The sequence below is a fragment of the Apis mellifera genome, linkage group LG10 (assembly GCF_003254395.2).
Source record: "Apis mellifera strain DH4 linkage group LG10, Amel_HAv3.1, whole genome shotgun sequence".
Taxonomy (NCBI): Eukaryota; Metazoa; Arthropoda; class Insecta; order Hymenoptera; family Apidae; genus Apis; species Apis mellifera.
This window is the reverse complement of record NC_037647.1, coordinates 6,289,237-6,310,625: the sequence shown is the minus strand read 5'-3', so window position 1 is coordinate 6,310,625 and position 21,389 is coordinate 6,289,237. Positions and strand designations below refer to the sequence as shown.

General features: G+C 42.1%; 1 protein-coding gene across 6 annotated transcripts; it reads right to left on the bottom strand.

The window, feature by feature from the left end:
• Positions 1 to 8: 8 nt before the first annotated feature.
• On the bottom strand, positions 9 to 20,875 carry LOC410237. 6 transcript variants are annotated; one of them, XM_026443422.1, is made up of 21 exons: positions 20,514 to 20,856; positions 17,827 to 17,916; positions 17,333 to 17,749; positions 15,743 to 15,940; positions 15,189 to 15,416; positions 14,646 to 15,115; positions 13,338 to 14,548; positions 12,414 to 12,631; positions 12,228 to 12,323; positions 11,788 to 11,952; positions 10,949 to 11,305; positions 10,691 to 10,874; positions 3,819 to 10,294; positions 2,685 to 2,882; positions 2,333 to 2,611; positions 2,156 to 2,245; positions 1,908 to 2,064; positions 1,328 to 1,658; positions 700 to 825; positions 431 to 599; positions 9 to 166 (listed from the first exon to the last, which is right to left on the bottom strand). In XM_026443422.1, the coding sequence occupies exons 1-21, from the start codon at positions 20,517 to 20,519 to the stop codon at positions 137 to 139; spliced, it is 11,496 nt and encodes a 3,831-aa protein (XP_026299207.1). In that variant the 5' UTR covers positions 20,520 to 20,856; the 3' UTR covers positions 9 to 136. The 6 variants fall into 6 exon arrangements, with proteins under 6 accessions (XP_026299207.1, XP_026299208.1, XP_026299210.1 ...); XM_026443423.1 differs by having other exon boundaries at positions 11,788 to 11,931; XM_026443425.1 differs by lacking the exon at positions 431 to 599 and having other exon boundaries at positions 657 to 825; positions 20,514 to 20,864.
• Between the last annotated feature and the right edge of the window lie 514 nt (positions 20,876 to 21,389).

Sequence of the window (21,389 nt, the reverse complement as noted above, 5' to 3'; positions counted from 1 at the left end):
CTAAACAATTTTCAATCTTTATTTTAATTGTAAATTGTTCTCTACATTGCTGTTCATATGATGAAATAAATACACTATACATGATGCATAAAAAGCGTGAGTTACGTAAAATCGCGCATTAATTATTCCCCTTCTATCACTCCAATGGAATTTCCTTGCGCACGATCTGCAAAACATCCAAATGTTAGACATAATAAATATAATATTTTTAATGATATCAAAAACTAATATTCATTCCAATATAGAATTAAAAAAAAGGAAGAAAAATAAAATTCATATCCACAATTTCAGATGTTCTTTTTTTTCGATACACGCACATCGTTGCATTTTTTGGCTGCGAAAGTCATATGTGAAGATCTACTTTCATGCATTTCTTGTTAATTCGGTCAGTGTGTCGGGGCAGGAATGCAGGAGAGGAATTGTTAGTCACCTGAATGCACGCCTCGAGATAATCCCGCTCGGACATTTCCTGGTCCTTCGCAGGGGGAACTTTTCCCCGACGGCGCAGCTCTTGCTTGGCATCGTTCAAGTCAAAGATCGCCACGGGATCCAGCTTGCCCTTCAGTACCAGACCCGCCAAGTACTCTATGTAGTGCTGCCTGCGGGGAAAAGTACCCAGAATTTAGTCGTGCCATGCACGCTGCTTCTTCATTTACCTCGATCAAGTCTCTCTTGTAATGTTCCGGGTCACGACCGTACCAATTCGGGGGTAACTTGATCCCCGCACGTTTCACGCATGTCTCGAGATCATCTATGTTTAATAACGGAAGCGGTTCCAGTTGAATCATCCGGATCTTTCGAACTAGGTATTCGATATAGTGGTTCCTAAATATTCGAAGGATACGTTAAAAAGCAACTAACTATTCTCAAGATGAAATATTTATTATTTTGTTATTTTTATAATATACCTTTTTATTTTTATTTTTTATAGATTTTTAATTTTAATATATTATAAATTATAATATACCTTTTTATTTTTATTTTTTATAGATTTTTAATTTTCTTTTGTTCAGAGTTTAACAATAATAACAAAGATTCTTGTTAACTAATAAAAGGGGAAATTAATGGCTTTGAAGAATTGAAGCTCAAAGAAATTAATTTCTAATATTAGCACTAGTCCATGATGAATAATTTGCATCATTTATTTTTCATTTATTTCAGACAAACATTATAACGATGAACAATATATATTGGTCCTTCTGCTATGAGTTTTTTAACGCAGAATCATAATGCGACATCCATAGGATTTCAACAACATTTGATTATAAAAATGATAATCGTAATAATGGAAAATACATGCAAAGTTAAAAGGGAACAAACAAATTACCTGCACAAACCAGCGTGTCCCTCGACAACATCTGAATTGCATACCGCGTCTACAACACCAGTAGGAGTTTCTTTTTGCAATTGCACTTTGCACTTGCGCTCGCCAGCCGGACCCTCTGTGTCGTACTCGATTCCATTATCTCGTAACAGCTGTTGTAATTGGCCGGGCTCCTTATCGCGAAGATAGAACAGACAGTTCCGTGGATGATGAGCGTGAAGGCCCAGCTTTGCGCAATACGGGCTTACCGAGCATTTTGCTCCCATCATGAACGCTTTGCCACAACCGCAGCAAAACTCGTACTTGCATTGACTGCACGTGAAATGCATACAACCTAAGAAAAAACGTATGATATTTTCGATATTGATAAATTCCACTACTATACAAAATATTTATTACAATCGTTTGAAAGATAAAAACATTTAAAATAGAAAGAATCATATTATATGTTAATTGATCAACTTGAACAAATCCCACGTAAAATTAACTATATATAATACTAACGTAACGTAATTCGGTATTTTACAGGAAATTCATTATGGTTCGAGTAATTAGATCTTGAGTGTTCGTTCGAACAACTTACCTCCTCGAGACAAGGAGTAACGAAATTTGCATTTAGGACAATCTATCCCATTATCCGCGAGGTGCTTGGCTAAGCCAGCGGCTTGATTATCCGGGTCATTCTCGTCTTTCCAAGCAGCAAATTGCTCGCACGTAATTCCTTCGTGCTGTTTCTCCCACTGGAAACGAAACCAACGTCAGAAAAGATGTTTCTTCGTGCTTATGTAATTTCCATTTAATTTTTTTCTAATTATTAACATTGTCACGTACTGGCCTTCGACATTGGGCACACGTGACTGATCGACAGTCGGGACATATTAATCTCTTTTGATCTGGATCTGCATAAAATCCGCTTGAACACTGAAAAAACGATACATGTATCATATAACTTGTTTGAAATTAATCTTCGGATAAAAAAAATTATGACAATCTGTATGAAATAAACACCTGAATGCACCATTTAAAATTCGGATCTTGCATTAATGTTCTATCTCTCAGCTTTCTTTGAAAGAGTTCGTGAATCGGAGGATCTAGAAGGGTTTTCAATTGTATATCCAAGTTACTAAAATATTCGAGAACTTCGTCTTCATTCGCATCTTTAAGATTTGGCTCTTTACAGAATGGACAAACTGCATCCGTTATGTTTCTGTCACTGATCTGGATGGTGAAGTAATTTTTTGCACACTCGTTGCAACAACGGTGAATGCATTTTAACATGGACACTATCTGGGATTAAGAAAGGAATTTATAATTTGCATTTCTCGAAATAAAATATCGAGCATGATTCAATTTCGAATACCTGACTCATCGCAAAACGACCCGTGCAAAGTTCACATTCCTGTTGTAAGAATGCTAATGCTGATTCTATGCTAGAACACTCTTTGGCCGCTTGGAGAGCCTCAACGTCTCCGAACTTTAGAGCCAGCAAACTGGCGGCTACTTCCGCTTCATCGTAATTCGACGCTTTACCTTCCGCTAAGAGGCGACGAGCAATTCTCTGTAAATGTAAGAGAATTTTTCTCAGTTTTAATTTTTTTTCGTTCATATTAGTGTAATAATTATGTTTTTCTTTTTTCTTTTTTGGCTTAATTCAAATAAAATTATAATTGTGGAATTTTCAAGTTTTTATAAAATAGTCTTTATATAAAGATTGGTGCACAGAATAATACGTGAAAATAATGACATGCAAAAATACAATGGACAAAGACTACACCAACGTCTAGAAACGAGCTCTGGTACACGATAACATGGATCAATAAATAGAATATTAATAGAAGCTAAAAGTAATTACGAAACATAAATAAGTCAATGAATAATTCTGAAGAATGCAAAATTATCTTACAGACATACGTATACATCAAGAATGTACATATATCAAGAAGTAGTATCTTTTATTACTCGAAATACTTGTGTCAGAGAAGAACATATTATCTGCGTGCATTTAAATTACTAGAAAACCTTGGAACCATCCAACAAATTAGATGATGGAAAAGTCGTGTTCCGCGATATTAAATTAAATTCTCGGTGTGTGCTTTCTTCATGGACATACAAACCTCGAGTTTCGCGCGAGTATACCACGATTCTGTTACTTTTTTAATTTGAACACACAGTGGAACAAAGCAACATGCTATACAAACAGCGATATTAGTCACGACGAGAAACAAGAGGAGTACAACTTACCTCGTTGAAACAGAGAGCCAACTTTATCCTAGTCGGGAGAAAAAAATGTTTAAAAGCTACAGTCAAAACAGGGTTAAAAATTTAAACAGGGATGTTGTCAGGTATCTTTTTTTTTACTTTTTTCATATTTTTTTTTTTATTTTATCTCATTCCGTGTTTCGACACGTTGGTAGAGCTGTTTGTAGACATTGGCCTGTCAGCAGTAAGGACCGACAAAGTCGACAAGTGATTCTGACAACTGACGTCTACTGACCTCCCTCTCCGTTTTGGGAGATCCGCCTGTCTTTGCGTTGCCGCTCCTACTTTCCACGTATTCTCGTTCCGTTTTCTCTTCGCCCTCGAATCGACGGATACAACTGGCCACCAAAGAGAATCGTTTCTTTAACGTTCCACCCTGATCCACCCCTCTACCTGTGCTCGCTCTTCGATTCACTTTCGTGCGTTTATCGTTCGACCGTTTCACTTTTACGATTTCCGTCTTAAGATCTGTCTTGTTTTCCTCGTTTTTACCAGGCTTGTTTATTTCAAGTTTCTCGCTTAATTTAACAGACTTATCTTTGACGATATTTGTGTTTTTCTTTACAAATACAGCAGATTTTTTAGTGGAACAAGTTTTAGAAATAATATCTTTTTTAGATACATTTTTGGTATCATCGTGTAATTTATTCGTTCTTTGCAATACTTGATTCTTCTGATCAACGTTATCATCTCTCAAAGTATCATCTTCCTCGGACGATGCATCATCCGATATTTCATCATCAATTTTTTTATCTATCTCCAATTGTTCCTCCTCTTCTTCGGAGGAACAATCTCTCACGCGATATTCGTTAGAATCCTCTTGGCTCTCGTTATCAGTGATGTATTCATTTTCAGAATCGTCGAATTCGGAATCGGATATTTTCGCCTTTATCGCGTTAATCGTTTCTTGTAGCATAATTTCGGCATCGGTCAATTCCTCCGCACTGTCCAACGTACGATCCGACTGCTCTTTTTCCGATATGCATTCCGATTCATCGATGCTGTCGACCAAGTCTGAGGCGGAAGTTTCGTTATCTGAAACTTCTTCCAGCTCGTATTCTTCGCTCGAAGTCGTATCATTTAAATCGACTTCCTCGGATACCATCGGATCTCCCTTCGTAGCAGACTCGATCACGACCACCTCCTTGTCATTTTTCTCCGATATTATCGCGGCTTTCGTTTTTTCTCCCGTGCCTTTCTCATCCCCGGAAGTTCTCGTCCGAGCTGCTTCAGTTTTTACGGCCACCGTCTTTCCGCCATTTAAATTTCCCTCGACTTTATCGGAATCCATTTTTTGCCCGGCTCCAATCTTGGAAGAATTTCCAGCCGAACTACTTTTTCTCCATGCTTGTTGGGTAATCGATGGTTTCGTCGAAGCTCTATTTAACCCGTCACCGGATACCGTTCTCCAAGATTGCCACGAAGTTTCACCAGTCTGTCGCGGAAGTCGACGGCTTGCCGTGAACACGGGAATCCTCGAGAGGAAGGAACATTTCAACGTGTTCTTCCCTTTTACATTTTTCTCACCCGCCACTTCGTTACTTTTGTCTAATTTCGCGGGCGAAATGATCGATCTCTTAATTTGTTCGCAACCTTTCGATAAAGTATTCATAATTGTCGACCTCTTTTCCGTCGCCACCTTCTCCGTTGGAGGTTTAACACTCTTCAGAATTTCCTTTTTCTTGGGTGATGTGATCAATGATCCCGTTTTGCTCGTTTTTACCTCGTTCGAGGAAATATTTTTCGCGATCCTCGGAGTAATTATTTTCGGAGGACTTTTTCTCGGCAATTTTTGATTGGACGGTGTCGATCTTCGAGTTATCTCGGCCGCGGTTTCCTTCGCCTTTGCCATAGTCGCGCCTTTCGGGCTCACTTTTCCAAAATTTCTTCTCGGTATTCCGGTAGGTTTTTTCACCACTTTCACTGGAGACCTCCTTCTGCCGATCTTTTTCGCAGGGGACTTGGATCTCTCCTTCACCGTGCCTCTCGAGGTAACCGCTTTATCAACTTCATTTGCATCCGTTTCATTATTTTCGACGACCACCGCGCTTTCACCCGAAATCGTCACGATCTCGCGTGTCTCGCTTTCCGTTCGCAATTTCCTCGATCCCTTGATCGACTCCCCTTCCGATCGACTTTCTACCACTTTTATCGGCGCGCAATCGTTCACCGCTATCATAGGGTATTCGCTTATTTTGATCTCTATAACGTCGGCCGCTCCTGTGTGCGCGTCATTTACGTTCGAGCACGCAACAATTCCTCGACTGGAATCGATACCCGACGAATCTTCGCGGATCGTGGAAGTATCCGAGCCGGCGTACATTCCAGGATTCTCCTTCCGTTTCATTTCGATCCCGTTTCCACCAATTTCGTTCCAAGTTGGGGGATATAAACGGGCCGCGTTATTGTTCGAATCTTTTTCCGTACTTTTATCATCGTCGCGGGGAGATTCGTTAAGGGTTCCGGGCACGTTGCCGGCGAAATAAGTTTCGTTCAGATTCGACTCGACACCGCTCGAGTTTGACGCGTTATGCGAGATATCGGGCACGTTATTAGGAGCGACGAACCGGCCCGGTATGTTGCCGGTATCCGTGGAATTTGGCTCGTTAACGACCGATCCGTACAAAGTAAGCGGGCTCGACGAGGAAATAGAAGGGTCACTTGAGATAGTTGTAATCGTCGATTCGGTATTCGCGATGGGTTCAAAAGGTTCGCTCGCGTCGACTTTGCCAGATGTCGAGGGGGATCGAATCTCTCTAGAATTATTTTTCTCCAACTTCGAAACATCGATTCTTTTTATTGATTTATTCGAATTATCCTGGATTTCTGTGTCAGTTTTTGTTTCTGGAAGGAGAAGAGAGGTATCTTTTTCTATATCGTTTATTTTCAAGGGAGACGCAATGTTATCTTCTGGTTCTGGTTTTGATCGAATGTTAATTTGCTTGGAAGTTTTCTCTTTAGAATCGACAGACTTACTTGCACAAGTTAGCGGTGGGGTATCGATTTTGTCGTTGGGGACGTGGCATGCGACGGAGATAGGCTGCTCCACTTTTTCAGATACATGCAACGCGTTTTCAGAAGTTTCGTGGACGATCGTTGTGGGCTTGTTAAGGATCTCTGGAGTTTTGCACTCTTGGGATGGTTTGTGAGATTCCTCGAAAGTAGCAGGTAAAGTAGTTTTGGAATTTTCTTCGGGGACAATGTTTAAATCTGGAGAAGATTTGTGAATAGGAATTTGACAATCTTTCGAAACTTGTTGAATAACAATTTTGGAATCTTTAGGTACTTCGTTTGGTACAGATTTAGAATCATTTGATATGTTAGAATCTGTGCAAATATCAGGATTTTTTTCAACGATCGTTAATTTTAAATCTGAAGAATCTTCTTGAGTATAGATTTTTAAATCTTGGGATATTTTATCCGGGAAAGATTTGGAATCATTCGAAGTTACAGAAACTTCAAGATTTTTCGAAATATCAGAATTCTTTTCAGGAATAGCTATCTTTAAATCTGAAGAATCTTCGGAATAAAGAATTTTTGAATCTTCAAGTACCTCGTTTGGAATAGATCTAGAATCTCTCGAAATTTCAGAGATTGTAATTTTTGAATCTTTGGGAATAGAATCAGAATCTGAAGGAATCTCGCGTGTAAGAGTTTTGGAAATTTCTTCAACAACAATTTTAGAATCCGCGGATATTTCAGTGGAAATAATTTCAGAGATTGTAGTTTTAGAATCTAAAGGAATATTAGACGTAATCTTTGAATTGTCAGGAACTGGTTGAATAGAAATTTCCAAATTTTCCGATTCTTCGCGCGTAACAATATTAGAATCCGTTGAAATATTGGGAGCGGAGGATTCGGTATCTGGACGGATTCCATCAACTTTGGAATTTATAGGAGTTACAACGATCTTAGAATCTACAGAAATTTCCTGAGCTATTTCAAGATCTTTTGAAGAATCTGGACTAACAGATCTAGGTCCCTCGTCTGTCTCTTTTCGAGCGACCTCTTTCAAAATCTCGCGTCTGATATTTCCACAATCTTGAGAAACATTTTTAATTAAATTATCCGGCTCCTCGGAAATTTTCTGCGGATCAATTGGAGAATTTTTCAAAGCTGGGCCAACCGAGACTCTACTATCCACTAAATTAGGATTTTCTTCGAGGGTGGAAACTTTGGGAGACGCATCCGTTCGAGTCGAATTAGTATGATTATTATCAAGCGATTTACGCCCCAAAATGGTCTCACTCTCCGCAGAGGGTCGATTGTCAGCCACTAAACTGGCATCAATTAATTTCACACGGTTATCATCGCCAGCTCGAACCCCAATAGTGGTCGAGCTCATTTGCATGTCGGATGATTCACTGACAGACGTCCCCGAGTCACGTACGAACGAGGATGACGTCTCGCTCGATAATGATTGCGCGCCAATGGCCTCGTTCGGTCTTATCGGACTATCGGTGGTGAGTGATTCGTTTTTCAAAGATGCATTGTTAAGCCTCGTCTCGTTCGAGTTATCCGTTTTCTTCGACGACGATCGCTCGCCGCCAATCGTGGACGGATCGTTCCGCGTATGAATTTCAGAATCCGAGATATGATATTTATGAGATGAATTCTCGATATCTAATGACGATGCCCTCGAATCGATGCTCGAAACTTCGTTCATCGAGCGTTGAATGTGTTCAGAATTAGATGCTTTTTCACTTGTGTTAGTATCGTCAACCGCAATTTCCGGGGAACGTTTCTGAGAACTTACGTGTTCTATCGATGTTTCCGTTCTCCTTTCGTTCGCCAACAATTTCTCTTCTTCTGGGATCCGATTCCTGTTAAATTCTACCTCCATCCCCACTCCTTCTACGTTAGTCAGTTTAACGTTGTTATCGTTTCTCCCGTTTCTACGTACCGTTTCGATCTCTTGCAATTTTTCGATGTCAGCCGCCGTTGTTTCCCCTACTTCCGTCACGAGTTTCCCCGAATTTTCCACGCTTCGAGGCGCACTTTCATCCTCGATCGATCCTCTATCGATGGAAGTTGGAAGAGGCGAGGAGTTTTGATCTTTTCTCGATTCGTAATCGAGAACACCGGCGTCCACCACGCTCGATTTCTTCGACGACAACATCTGCATCGCCGATACGAAAGGACCCAGTAATTGCTCCGGCAACGATCTCATCGCGGATAACAACGCCTCTACCTGGCTCTCCTTGCCTTTCTGCCGAGCTTCCGGCAAGACGGTCTCGAAACTTTGATCCGCGAAACCATTTTCAACTGTCGTAATTATCGTCGATCGAGATCCCCCGATCACGTTACTCGATCCTGCCTTCGTATCTTTCTCCCCACGCTTTAATCTATTCGTTTCTTTGCCCGCCGTTTCGATATTCCCCGAAATCCTCTCGTTCCTCCCCTCGAAGGAATTTTCAACAGCCTTAATTAATTCCGCGGAGATCGTTGCCTCCCTCTGAGAGAGGCCCGAGCCAGCTTGTTCCACCGTTTCGTTTATTAAATCAGGCCGTTCGATTCCATCGATTTGCGGTTGATCTCGAGCAGATTCTTCCAACATCGGGGATATATTTTCCGGCAGACCGTGGTCCGATACGTTGCACGGCAAAGGGATACTCGGTATTTCCACCAAAGGGGAATCTTTATCTACTTGTAACGGCCTTTGATGAAGATCAGAGGAAGCCTTCTGGGATGGCGGCGGCTCGTTCTTCTTCGAGGAAGCTTTATCTATTTCTACGCCGCTTTGCCCGGGATCCGAGCTCTTTCGGGAGGTCGTTTCGCTTTCTTTAATGCGAGAACCAATCGGTTCTTCGCCCTTCTCTTGGGCTACTTTCGAACTCATCTTTACCGTTTCTTTTACATTCTCTTTCGATCTGGTTACATCGTTCGTTTCTGTGTAAGATGATTCTTTCTCGATACCGGGGGACGAAACACTTTCTTCCTTCTTATTCTCTTTAGATTCTTCTCCCTTTATGCCTCTATCGATGATCGAAATCTCTTTTTGCTCCCTTCGATCATTCTGCCAGGAACTTTCCACCTGATTGGAAACTTCTTTTTCAATTAAACTCATCGTATTATTATTATTATTATTATTAGGATAATTAATGCTTTTATCTTCGGTTACATTAGGTGAAATAATATTTTCAATCATCGTCATCGTCTCGGTGATTTGACGAGCATCTCGGATCTCGTACGAGGAATTATTTTTATCGTCGCGAGAAATTTCGCCTTCGATCGTTTTTTCGTTCGTATCCTCCTCCAAATTTTCGACTCCAAGTTTATCTCCAATCAAATTTCGTATCGCGGAATCGTTATTTTTCTCGTGTTTTTCGATCGGTGTATCGGTATTTTGAATCGTTAATTTAGTTTCGTCCTGATTGTCTCGTATCATTGATCCCTCGTTCTCCATTGTTTTAACTGTGTTGGCTACATCTTGTGCGTCCCTTGGGACCAGATTTTTATCGATTAGAACTGTTCGATCGTCATTGTTAACTTGATACAGATTATCAGGCTTATTACCGAGCGTGTTCAGGGGGTCTTTTTCGTGTTGCCAGTTATCGGTTAGCTGTCTGAGGGCTGCCAGTTGCTTTTGAAAGTCGGCCTGCAACGCGACGAAATTTTCTACGATTGGTGACATTACCTGCTTCCTGGCTTCCGTGTCCGTACCCACTCGGGTAACCTGTTCGGAACCGCTCGTTTCACCACCGACCGCATCTGAAACCATTCGTTCTCGATGAACCGTTTTTAAAAGAAAATGGATTTACGCATATTATAATTAAAAAAATGTATATTCGTTTTACAAATGTCGAGTCAATTGCTGGTCAATGTATGCGCATATTAATTTTTTCGTAAGTAAATGTATTCGCAAACAAACTTTTACTTGTAAATCGTGCGATTTACATGTAGATTGTGTGTATAAATGCATACATAATGTATACCGAGAATAGTGGACAATTTTTACTTACTTACGAATAAATTACATTACGTCGATTATTAAATTTTTGTTGTTGTCTAAAGTTTCTAAAAATCGTGGGTGTTTTTTTTTTTTTAAATAATGTTTCGTTAAATACTTTTTATAAAATTGTTAATTCGAAATTGTTATTTACCGACCTTCCCGCGGTGCAGCCTCGTCGTTTTCCACCCCAACCGGAGGGCCCCAGATCCTCATCAAGAACGGCTTGAGCTGATTTTTTTGCAGCTCGAACAAAGCCGCATCCTCGGCACCGGCGTTATTTTCCAACGCTTTCACCACTTCCATCATCGTGAAATTCCCTTTCTTCATAATTTCCTCGCACTTTTGAAATTATCACACGTGTTATCGTTTAATATTCTCGTTATTATATACTAATCTATTCTCAAAATCCTCACTTTTAGCTGTCTACGTTGAGCGGCCATCGCGACAGCCTTCCAAACATCCCCTTTCGCAACTCTCAAGGCCTCTTTCGCCTCCACGCCGGAAAGCATCCCGATATTATTCTCTTTCATCTCCCTTCCTTGAGTGGTAACCAGAACTTGCACGGTTTCCACCAAGTGCGGCCATTGGGTCTTCAACCAGTCGATGGGATTGCTCGCTCCTTGAGACAAAGCCACCTGGACGTCGTCGGTGGAGTAACCATGTTTCTCAGCCTCCCTTAAAATCTCTACGATCTCCAGGCCTTGCCTGGTTAACGTTGAAACGCCTTGCGAACTTGGTCCAGCTTCGAGGTATCTGGGTTGGCTCGATTCCTGGAACGAGGCGAGCGATTCGATTAAAAATAGAATAAAGAGAGAAAGAAATGAAACAGACAACGCACAACAATCGTTAAAACAATCGTAGAAAGGTCTCATCGCCGTAAGATGCACCTTCTCTATAAATAATTAACAAGATGTTACACAAGCTTAAGATTACATTAAAAACTAGTCTAAGAACCGACACGTGTCGAGAATTATTTGTATTCGATTGGATTAATGATCACACACAGTCTCAGGTAAATTTGAGAGAATATAAAATATCATTTATATTAAAGATGATTCTTTTAGAATTTCGTTGGAACGAAACAGGTATATATATGTATGTATATATATGATAAATAGCGCTGTAAATGTAAACCTGCCTAAACGTTCACACCGAGGCTACGGTGAACTGCCACAATCGTGTTAAAATTTTATACTGGAGATTAGATCGGATTAGAAACCAACGGTTCTCGAGGGATATCTGTCAAGTTTACCCTAGAACGATAATAAAGGTGGGTGGAGTCGATGGAATTTCTTCGCGTACGATCCCTGCTAGGCCCGATCAACTGTTGGAGATACGATTGATCCTGGATCGTTCGTGGATACAAATCTGGGCTGTTCGCGTATCCGGTTTGTTCCTGAAACAAACGCTCGCCATCCTTCTTTTTATTAAAAGCAATTCACAATGAGTACAATAATTCCTGCTTTAATCAGGAAATTTTTGGAAAATTTTCAATAATCACGAGCTAGAGAATGCTGCTCAAAATTATATATATATAAATATATATAAATATCCTGTTATTTATGATAAATTCCTGGAATGAGAATACTCGATTCGATTCACTTTCAAACAGTCAACAAATATTTTAATTAATTACGAAATTTCGAAGAGTGAAGATATACATTTCGTCTACGTATCAATCTTTCGTTTTACCTCTCCATCGCTGTCCTCATAATATAATAATCCCTTTGAAGCGGATGCAGCTCTCACGAATCCGCCACTTCCTCTCGATGGAAGGTAGTCGTAGGTCTGAAAAGCATACGTATCGTACATTCCTCGTTTCGTACATTTCCTTTATTCGTTCCGTAATCCAAATAAAAGGAACGTTTTTTCCCTTACTTGAGTGGAAATGCTCTGAGGAGGTGGGGAGGTTCCGGTGGAAACCGAATGGCTTTTTGGAATTTTCCCGAGCATGGGTCGTTTAATTGGCTCCACCTCGTTTATTTTCGTGCTTGTTACCGATGCATCGTTCGTTATCAATGCCGATTCATTTTTCAAAGAAGATTCAGCCATTGGTTTATCGCCGACTTTCGACGAATCTTCAAACATCGCGATATCTGTAAATTCAAACAATCATATCATGTGTGGGTGTGTTAGTTTGGAATATTTTTTACACGTGATTCGAATCAATAGAAAACTTCATTCCCTTTTGTATTTTTGAAATGATAAACGGTATTTGGAAATACGAATGGCCAAGGTACATACACACGTTTCATTCTTCCGTGATTTGTATTTAGAAAAGAGAAAATTAAAATAAAAAAAAAAAAAACTTCGATGTGTTCAAGATTCGCAAAAAGAAATAATTCAACAACGATTTTTGGATGGAAAGAACATCGGCCAAATGCACGCTCATGCTTGAAACTAGCTCCATTTGAATGAATAATAATCGTATCAGACATGATTAAAAAAAAAACAAAAAAGTAAGTTAATAAATGAAGAAGATGAAAGAGAATATTGCTTTATTTCAAATACGACTATGCATTTGGTTTCCACTGGTCGTGTACGAAACAATTTGCATGTCATCTTTATTATTCATCCAAGGATATACATCGACAGGGAACAATCGTGTAATTCATCTGTTTTTCTTCGGGTTTCGTAAAAAAAAAAAAAAAAAGAAAAAAAAGAAAGAGAGAGAAAAAGGGAGAAAACGAAACAGAGAAGGGGAGGAGAGGAGAAACATTCAAAAAGACAACAGGTACAATAATTTTAATCACTGATTCGTTTTGGTACCAAAGGAAAAGCTGATTTTTCGCCTTGCTCTACCTTTGCTCTTTGTGGAGACACTGTCCCCGCTCTCTTCGCTGTTCGAAATCTTTAACAGGCTGATCCGTTTCTCGAGATCTGGACTCGGATTGCTGACGTTGCTGGCCGACTCATTTTTGGGAATCTCGCTCAAATCGCTTGGAACGTCTTCCACGTTCTCTTCCGTGCTAGGCGGCAACGCGCTGCTTCTAGTTTTGCAACAAACAACGCACACCCGATCCTTTACATTGTTTATAAAAGTGCAATGCTCGCAAGCCCATTCCTCTTTAGGGATCTCCATCGTCGTGTTTCTTTCATTTGCATCCTTGGATGAATTTCGTTGATCCGCGCTCGTCGTTGTTCCACGCTTCTCTTCTTTTCCCATCGACGATGTCCTTTCCACACGTTTAATTCGTTCGTTCTCCGCCCTCTTTGAAGGATCCTCACTTCGTTTCTCCGTTTCAACGGAAGAACGACCGACTTCTCGACCCTCCTCCTGGTTCCTACTCACGGGTCGTGGTTCGTCGTTTTCACGAATTTTTCTGGGGACTCCCTCTCGAGAGGGGGTCCTCGTGACGTTCTCACGGGACGACGCTCGTTTCAATCTTTCCATTTCCTCGGACGAAGTTTGTTTTCTCGACGGAGGTTCTCGCTTCGTGGCCACGTTTCGATCTTGCGAGGACTCGCGACTTCGAAGATTTCTCACGGAATCGTCGATGATTCCCTCCGTTCCCTGGATCTTCTTGGGGAAGATGGAGTCTCTGGAAGGAGTTTTTCTCGCCATCTGCGTATCGCTGTCGATGGACGATCTTCGAGAATCTCTACGAGACGATCTTTCGAGGTTGTCCAAATTTATGATGTCCCTTCTCACGGAGGATGCTCTTCTAGGTATCGCTTCGTCGTCCCTTCGTCGTGGAACCATCATTTCTGATCTCTCGAAGTGATCGTCGGAGGAGCTGGTCACTCTGGATCGGGCCTGCACGCTTGATCTTCTGTCCGACGAGTCGTCGTCGGTGCTCCGTTTTCGACGATAGCTGCCATTCTGAACGCGGTCCAATCGTGAATCCACCCTGGAAAGCCTCCGCTCATCTTGGTCGTATCGCCTTCGCGAATTTAGACTGTTTTTCTGGAATTCGTCGTAGCCCCTAGGCGACATTGGATATCGTTTAATCGACTGACTCTCTGACCATTGATCCTCCGCGCTGGTAACTCTTTCCTCCGACATTAGCCTTCTAAAAGAAAAAAAAGGAAAATATCGAATCGTTAAATCGATATAAAAATGATCTTGAACAGATATTATATTCAAAATTTGTATTTCGTAGGGCTCACTCGCGACGATTCCTGTTCAACAAGTTTCTATCGTCCTCGTGATAACTCCTTTGCCTCGCGCTCCTGGACACGCTTCCACGCCTGGTTCCTCTCGAGCTCTTGGAGAGCCTGTCGTCGAAGTCCGACTCTCCGGAATCCTCGGAGCTTGCATCGGACGGCGAGCCTTGGGATCTTCTCGATCTCGACCTCGAAGCCAACGACGACTTTCTAGATTTCAGACTAGGGGACGGGGAGGCTGCTCTCGACCTTCTGCTCGATTTCACGCTTCTTGCCGGGCTGTGAGGCCTGGACAGGGTGCCCGGATAATGCGGCGGTAGCATCTGTGACGGTGGATAACCCATGGGATAGGCCCACATAGCCGGATGGTTCAAGCTCATCGTCGAACCGCCCATGCTCATGTCCCATTGAGGGTTCGGTGGATACCACATTATTGGCATTCCTCCAGGACCGAGATGGGCCATTGATTGAGCCTGCAAGGTATTTATGTGTTATTCAAGTCAAGTTTTCATTCCCGTCTATCTATCAGGTGAATGGAAAGGTCACCTGATGAATTCCAGGGTTCCACATGTGAGGCGACGATAAATCGCAAACGCTGGCCGATTGCATCATGGATCTGGGCGGGGGAGGTGGTGGTATCGGAGGTGCGAGTTTCGGGCTGGCCACGCTCAACGGCCTTGTGCTCACCGCGTCCCTCGATATGTCGGAAGAAGTGTGCCTCCTCCTGTTCGCATCCTGCGCTCTCATCGCCTCCTGGTATTTCCTATACCTCTCCTAAACGTTCATACGTACGTTAAACAATTCGCATCTCTCTCTCTCTCTTTCTCTCTCTCTCTATCTATCTATCTATCCTTCATTTTACACATTCGTTTCCTATTTTATATCGTGTCGATATCGAAGGCCATCTTACGAAGACACGGTTTAAATTATCGATTATCCATCCTTGTCATTCACGATACTCGATGAATAGTAGAAACTGTTCGAATTGTTCGATGATTTTACGGTATAATGGTAAATCGTGTAGTTCGATGAATAATAATTAATCGAGTTTAACTTGAAGAACGTGTAAAATGTTCATCGATCGATTTCGAAATGCTTACCTGTAGAGTGGACATTTTGTCGGTGCTCGATCCTGGTCCATCGGTAGTAGTGATATTCATAGATTGCATGGATTTCGACACGGTTTTCGTATCTAACGTGGCTGACAGGGGCCTGGCCGTGTTTGGAAGTGGCCGCTTCAAACTGCCAACTCTCTCGATCAAGAGATTCGTCGATCCCTGGTTTTGCGTCGATTTAGCCTAAGCGCGAAACCTGAACTTTATTACATCGCTCGTGCCATCGTTTGGGAACGTTTGTTCGTGTTTTCTTCGTGGAGAAATGTTTCGCACTTTCTTTTTTATCGTGGATGGAGGAAAGAAAGAGAGAGAAAAAGAAAAATAAACTCGAGACAAATAAAAAGATGGCGCGTGCTCGCGATGGTTGAAGACAGAGGCGCTAAAATTAAATTGCGGCGAGGCTAAATCGATGATAAACAAAGCGTTAGCGGAGAAATAAAATAAAATCGATGGTGTTCTTGACTCGTCTTGACTCGAGAGCTGACTGGTTGCAAACTTAAAATAAAAATGACGTGTTGTGAATTATTGAAAGTTTGATCGATCGATCAAGACTAAGGCACGATTGCGTTGCTGCAAGCTGAAAAATGATGAACTGTGTTGCGCATGTTTAGTGGACACAAAATTTTATATATATATATAAAAAACGATAATAGCAGTAACGGATACGGGAAATGCGAAACGGTGCCGTGATGATCGATTCGAATCACCGTTGTTCATCACCGTGCTCTGCCATATTCACCAATTCGTGCTTCATCGAATTCGAGGAGAAAGCACGAAAAGCACGCGAAATCTGCGCGAACGAAAGAGGGATTCGCGCGAGACTCGCCTTTTTCTTTCTTTCTTCTTTTTTCCCGCCGTTACTTTTATCGACAGAGTGAAAGAGTGAACGGGTTCAATAGTGAATACGGCAGTAGTGTTTTTGCGGTAACGTGGTGTATTAAGAAGAAACAACGTCAATATACAATATGGATAAAATCTCTATAAAATCTCTCCCTCTCGTTTCCAATTGGAGAACAACAACATCTTATAATTTTAAAGCTTTAAGCGGGGCGCGATTAACAATCTTCACGTTGCCTCGGTGTGAGACTTTCTCTTTTATAAAAATCTAATTGTGTAATAACAACGTGTAACAACAACAACAACAAGCAACAACATTCATACTCCCGCATGTATATATATATATATATAACAAAAATATTAAAGAAAGGGATTTTCGAACCATCGGAGACAAAGTTGCGACGAAGTTCACCGCGTTACAATGTTACAACATTCGAGCGAAACGTGAACAGTTTCCAGGAATAATTCTCGCCAAATACTAATACTAGAAGAAAAGGAGGAAAGAAGCAACGCGATTTCGGGGAACAATGGGAAAAGAATAGGCGTTCACGATCCTCGCAACTTGGTTTCCGTCGATCCCGACGAAATCCCGTTGTTGTCGGGCAATCCCTGAACAGGGATCTCTCCGGATCTCGAAAGGGGGTATGAAGGGGATATACTCGTGACACTTAAGGGGTCGTCAGCCTGGAAGAAAATTGACGGGGAGGGATGAAAGCTTCAGGCCAGATTGCATCCTACCTGAGCGTTCTTGCGGTTTCGCCTAGGTGGCGGTACGGGCGGCGGGCCGGACAAATTCTCCCCTTTTGGCGGCAACGGTGGCCGTGTTTTCGTGGCCATCCCGTGGCTCACGATTCTTCTTCGCACGTGGCTCTTCCTTTTCGGATGTTTGTGGTTCATGTCGTCGCAGGCCTCGCAGTAATTCCCGTTGCACGTGTCGCAACGGGCGTACACGTTCTCGGCCCCGCACAGGGCGCACTTGCACGGGTTCGCGGCCGGTGTCTGGTGAGAGGATTTCTGCGCTTGCGGTCGGGTCGGAAATTCGATGATCTCGTAGTCCGGGTCACCACAGTCTCCGGAGAGCGACGGTGGCGGCACTTTCGGTGGGGTCGGTGGTCGGCGTTGCTGCTTCTGATCCATCTCCTTTTGTTGCTGCGCCTTTACGAAATTTATATTTTAGAATCATCAGGATGGAATTCGAAATCGAAGAAGAAGAGGGAAAAGGATCTACGTACCAGTACCCAATGGGGCATGGATCTTGCCATGCGCAACCGAGTCGATGGGTTCGAGATGGCCATAGGACGCCATTTTTCAGCTCCCGGGTTCTGCGAAGGAAGAAATGTTATCATTATTCTTTTTGATTTCGATCAAAGAAGAAAAAGAAGAAAACGCGAGACGATTAAATCTTCCCTGTTGTTTATCGCTACCGGTACATTTTTGCGCGAATCGAGGTGACAAGCTGGCAGCGTTGTTAAGCTCGCTGCCAAACGATACGACGGGGTATTCGTGTCATCGCACCTTGGGCTGGGCGTCTGACTTGCTCGGCCAGACGAGAGGATTTTTCTCCGAGTGGATCATCGAGGAAAACGTGACGTCGACGCCACGCCGGTCGATATCACGCCGGAACGGGCTGAAATCGAATCTATTTCTACGCGGGGGGGAGGGAAAAAAATCGTGTTCCGCGTCTCGAAATAAAATCGAGCCGAACGTCGCATATATCTCCTCCTCGGGTTGACACGGTTACGAAGAAAATATAAATATCGCGTTACGATCCTTTTTACAAATTCATTCAATTCGTCTCGTCGAAAGTCGATTCAGATTTTTCTTTCCAATTTTTTTTTCTCTTCGAAGAGGAGGCGTGCTTCGTTTGTTTATAAACGAAAAGAAAGAGGAAGGGAGAGAAAAAATTGATCAATTTCGGAGGGAACGATTCATCAGGGCGATTCTTGTTAGCGGAAGAAGAGCGATGTGAAAGTTCCAGCCATCGCGGCGGCACATGAGTTCCACATGCATGAATTAGATCCTCGAATTAGAGCCCTACGTATCTTTAGAACGTTTACCCCTTCTGTTCTTCCCGACTGTTCATACTCTTTTGTTCTATGCGGCGATTCTCTCTGGTATAAGAGCAATAAGGTAGCCGATTTCCAAGAATTGTAAATTTAGATCCCCCCACGATCACCGCTCCTCGTCATTTTAATAGACAAAATTATAAATAAGAATACACCAATAAGATGAATATGAACAAGCGTAATAATTTCTTCTATCGACAAATATTATTAATTCTGGATGGAAAAATTATCACATTTGTACAATTATCTTCGGACAGAGACATCGTAATAAATAAGAGATCTAAAATATAAATTCCAGTCAACAAACCCGACGAGTTAATTTTAAGGCGAGAATCGCCCCGATAAAAAGCAAACGTGGAACTCTATTTCCCGACAAAATTGCAAAAGTCTACAAGAGTTGGATATCTTCCAACTCTTCTAGCTTCTCCCCCGCCCACTCGAGTTTCTTCTCCAAACATTTTTCTAACTACGTAATAATATCCCATCCGCGGATCTTTATTATCTTCCCAAAGCAACGGCTCGAAACATCGGCTCCGATTTATATTTCGAATATTCAACACGAATCGTTGAAGAACAAAAGAAGAAATAAAATTTCATCCAATTCGATTGGAATCGATGGAACGAGATCGATAATTCGTTTCGCCGACACGCGTGTGTCACAATTACATTAGATGGATCTCGAGGAAAAACCTGGAATTAGAAATGTTACGTCCGTTTTCCTTTTGCACGAGGAGCAAAAGGAAATATCTCGAGAGATGCTTTCGCCGCGATAATGTCATCGAGACCGTGCACATTTGCAAAAGCTTGGCCAGCATCGCGTGTCTTCTTCAAGTAAACAATCCGGTTCTCGGTTTCCGGTTTCCAACGATTGCACCAACAGGAGGAGGGAAGGAGGAGGAGGGGAAAAGAAGAAAAAAAGAAAAGGAAAAAGAAAAAAGGAAACTTCCGCACGAGTGTGGAACATCCACCGCTTCCGCGGTGTAGAATAGAACACGAAGATTCGCATCGTTTGCGCGTTCTTACGTTGATGCACTTCCGTTTCACCTCGCGAAAGTAAAACCGGTGAAATTTGCCGGATGGGATGTTCTCGTCGATTCCGGCTGCCTTTCGCCTCGTTCTCGAGATCTCTGCTTCGCGTCTTTATGCAACTCGCAGGATTTTTTTTTAGATAACACACACGTGATAGAATCGAGTTGAACACGCAGTAGTTTCGAATCATCTTTTCTACGTTCGAATTTTAATTCATTCGAATAATAAATATCATATATATAACACTTTCAACACTTCTACTCTAGCAAAATTTAATAAGAATTACAGTTCCAAGTGTATTTTATACAGATTCGAATCAAAAATCGATATACGAAAGCTTACTCATTAAATAAGCAATTAGTCGAAGCGAGATGCGAAGAGATCGCTCTCTCTCTCTCTCTCTCTCTCCCCTCCGTATTCTATCTACGTCTTTATCCAACGAATTTAAACTTGTGCTCAACGAACAAGCCTCGATATTCTCTTTTTCTACACCGATCATCCATTCGAAATCCTCTCCAAACGTAACCACAAATATCATCAACACGGTAAAAAGAGATCAAAAGAGAAAAGAAGAAAAAAACAAACCATTTCCCATCACTCGCGCGTGATCTCGAAGTCGAGAAAGAGAAGTGGAAAGAGCGAAGGAGAGAGGAGAAACTTTTTCCAGACCGATGCACCGACGCGTTATCGATGCACAAGGGGACAGGAGCGGATGGAAGAGAAGAGAACAAAGGACGCTGGATCTGGATGGATCTAGAGAGGAGGGGAGGGGTGTGCGACGCGCGGCGGATAATGGCACTCGTGAAAGGGAAGATCGCACTCACATTCATGTGGGACCTCGCGGAGTCGATTTCTCCGGTTTTCCTCGAGAACTGGTCGTCACGGTACTGGCTGCCTCCCGTCCGCAAGGAGAGAGCTTGGTTGCATCGCCACCAGCCGAATTCTATTTCCGTAACACGGCTGCTGGACCGTTGCCACCGATCCACCGAAGTCTCCCCGTTCGCGTAAATATATCGCGACGCCGCGCGCGTTTAGAAACGTTTAGAGAGCTGGCACTCGCCTCGAGAACGGGCAAACGAACGGGTATACGCCCTGTCCCCGCGTTCTTCCCGAGAGAGACATTGTGACGGGAAGGGATCTTGATCCTCTTCCTCCCGTGGCCGCGACATTCCGTGACGGGCAGAACTCGGGGACGAAATTGGGGCAGAAATTCTTTCTTTCTTTTTTTATTCTTCTTCTTTTTTTCTTCTTCTTCGAAGATACGAAGATACGAAGAAGGAGGAGAAGGGGTGTAATGGTTGTTTTGATTCTCTCTCGTTGGTATTCTTTTTTTTTCGTTCGTTTTAATCGTTTTGGATAATCTTTTTCGTGGATGATTTTTTCTTTTTTTTAAACAAAAAGAAGAATCGTTTAGAGAGAGGAATTGTTGATTCTTCTCGTGACCACGATATTTCATGAATTGAAGTTTTCTTTTCTTTTTTTTAGGAGGGGTGGAACGAGGGAAGTACGTAATTTTTTGTCCTTATTCGGTATTGAGGTTAATACCAAATAATACCAAAATTTATTAACTTTTTCGTTTTTACATAATTCTTTGTTTTAAACGATACGTCACATTTTATGAGTAGAAAGTTTTATGAGTGATACGTGCGAGTGGTGTTAGAATAGTATAATTTCATAAAACGGATATAACGAAAAATCGT

Excerpts from the sequence above, each read along its gene's own strand:
- LOC410237 (XM_026443422.1), bottom strand. Across the intron at positions 17,750-17,826 it reads CCATGCCCCATTGGGTACTG|GCGCAGCAACAAAAGGAGAT; the intron begins GTACGTAGATCC and ends AATTTCGTAAAG. Across the intron at positions 12,324-12,413 it reads CTCAGAGCATTTCCACTCAA|ACCTACGACTACCTTCCATC; the intron begins GTAAGGGAAAAA and ends TATGCTTTTCAG.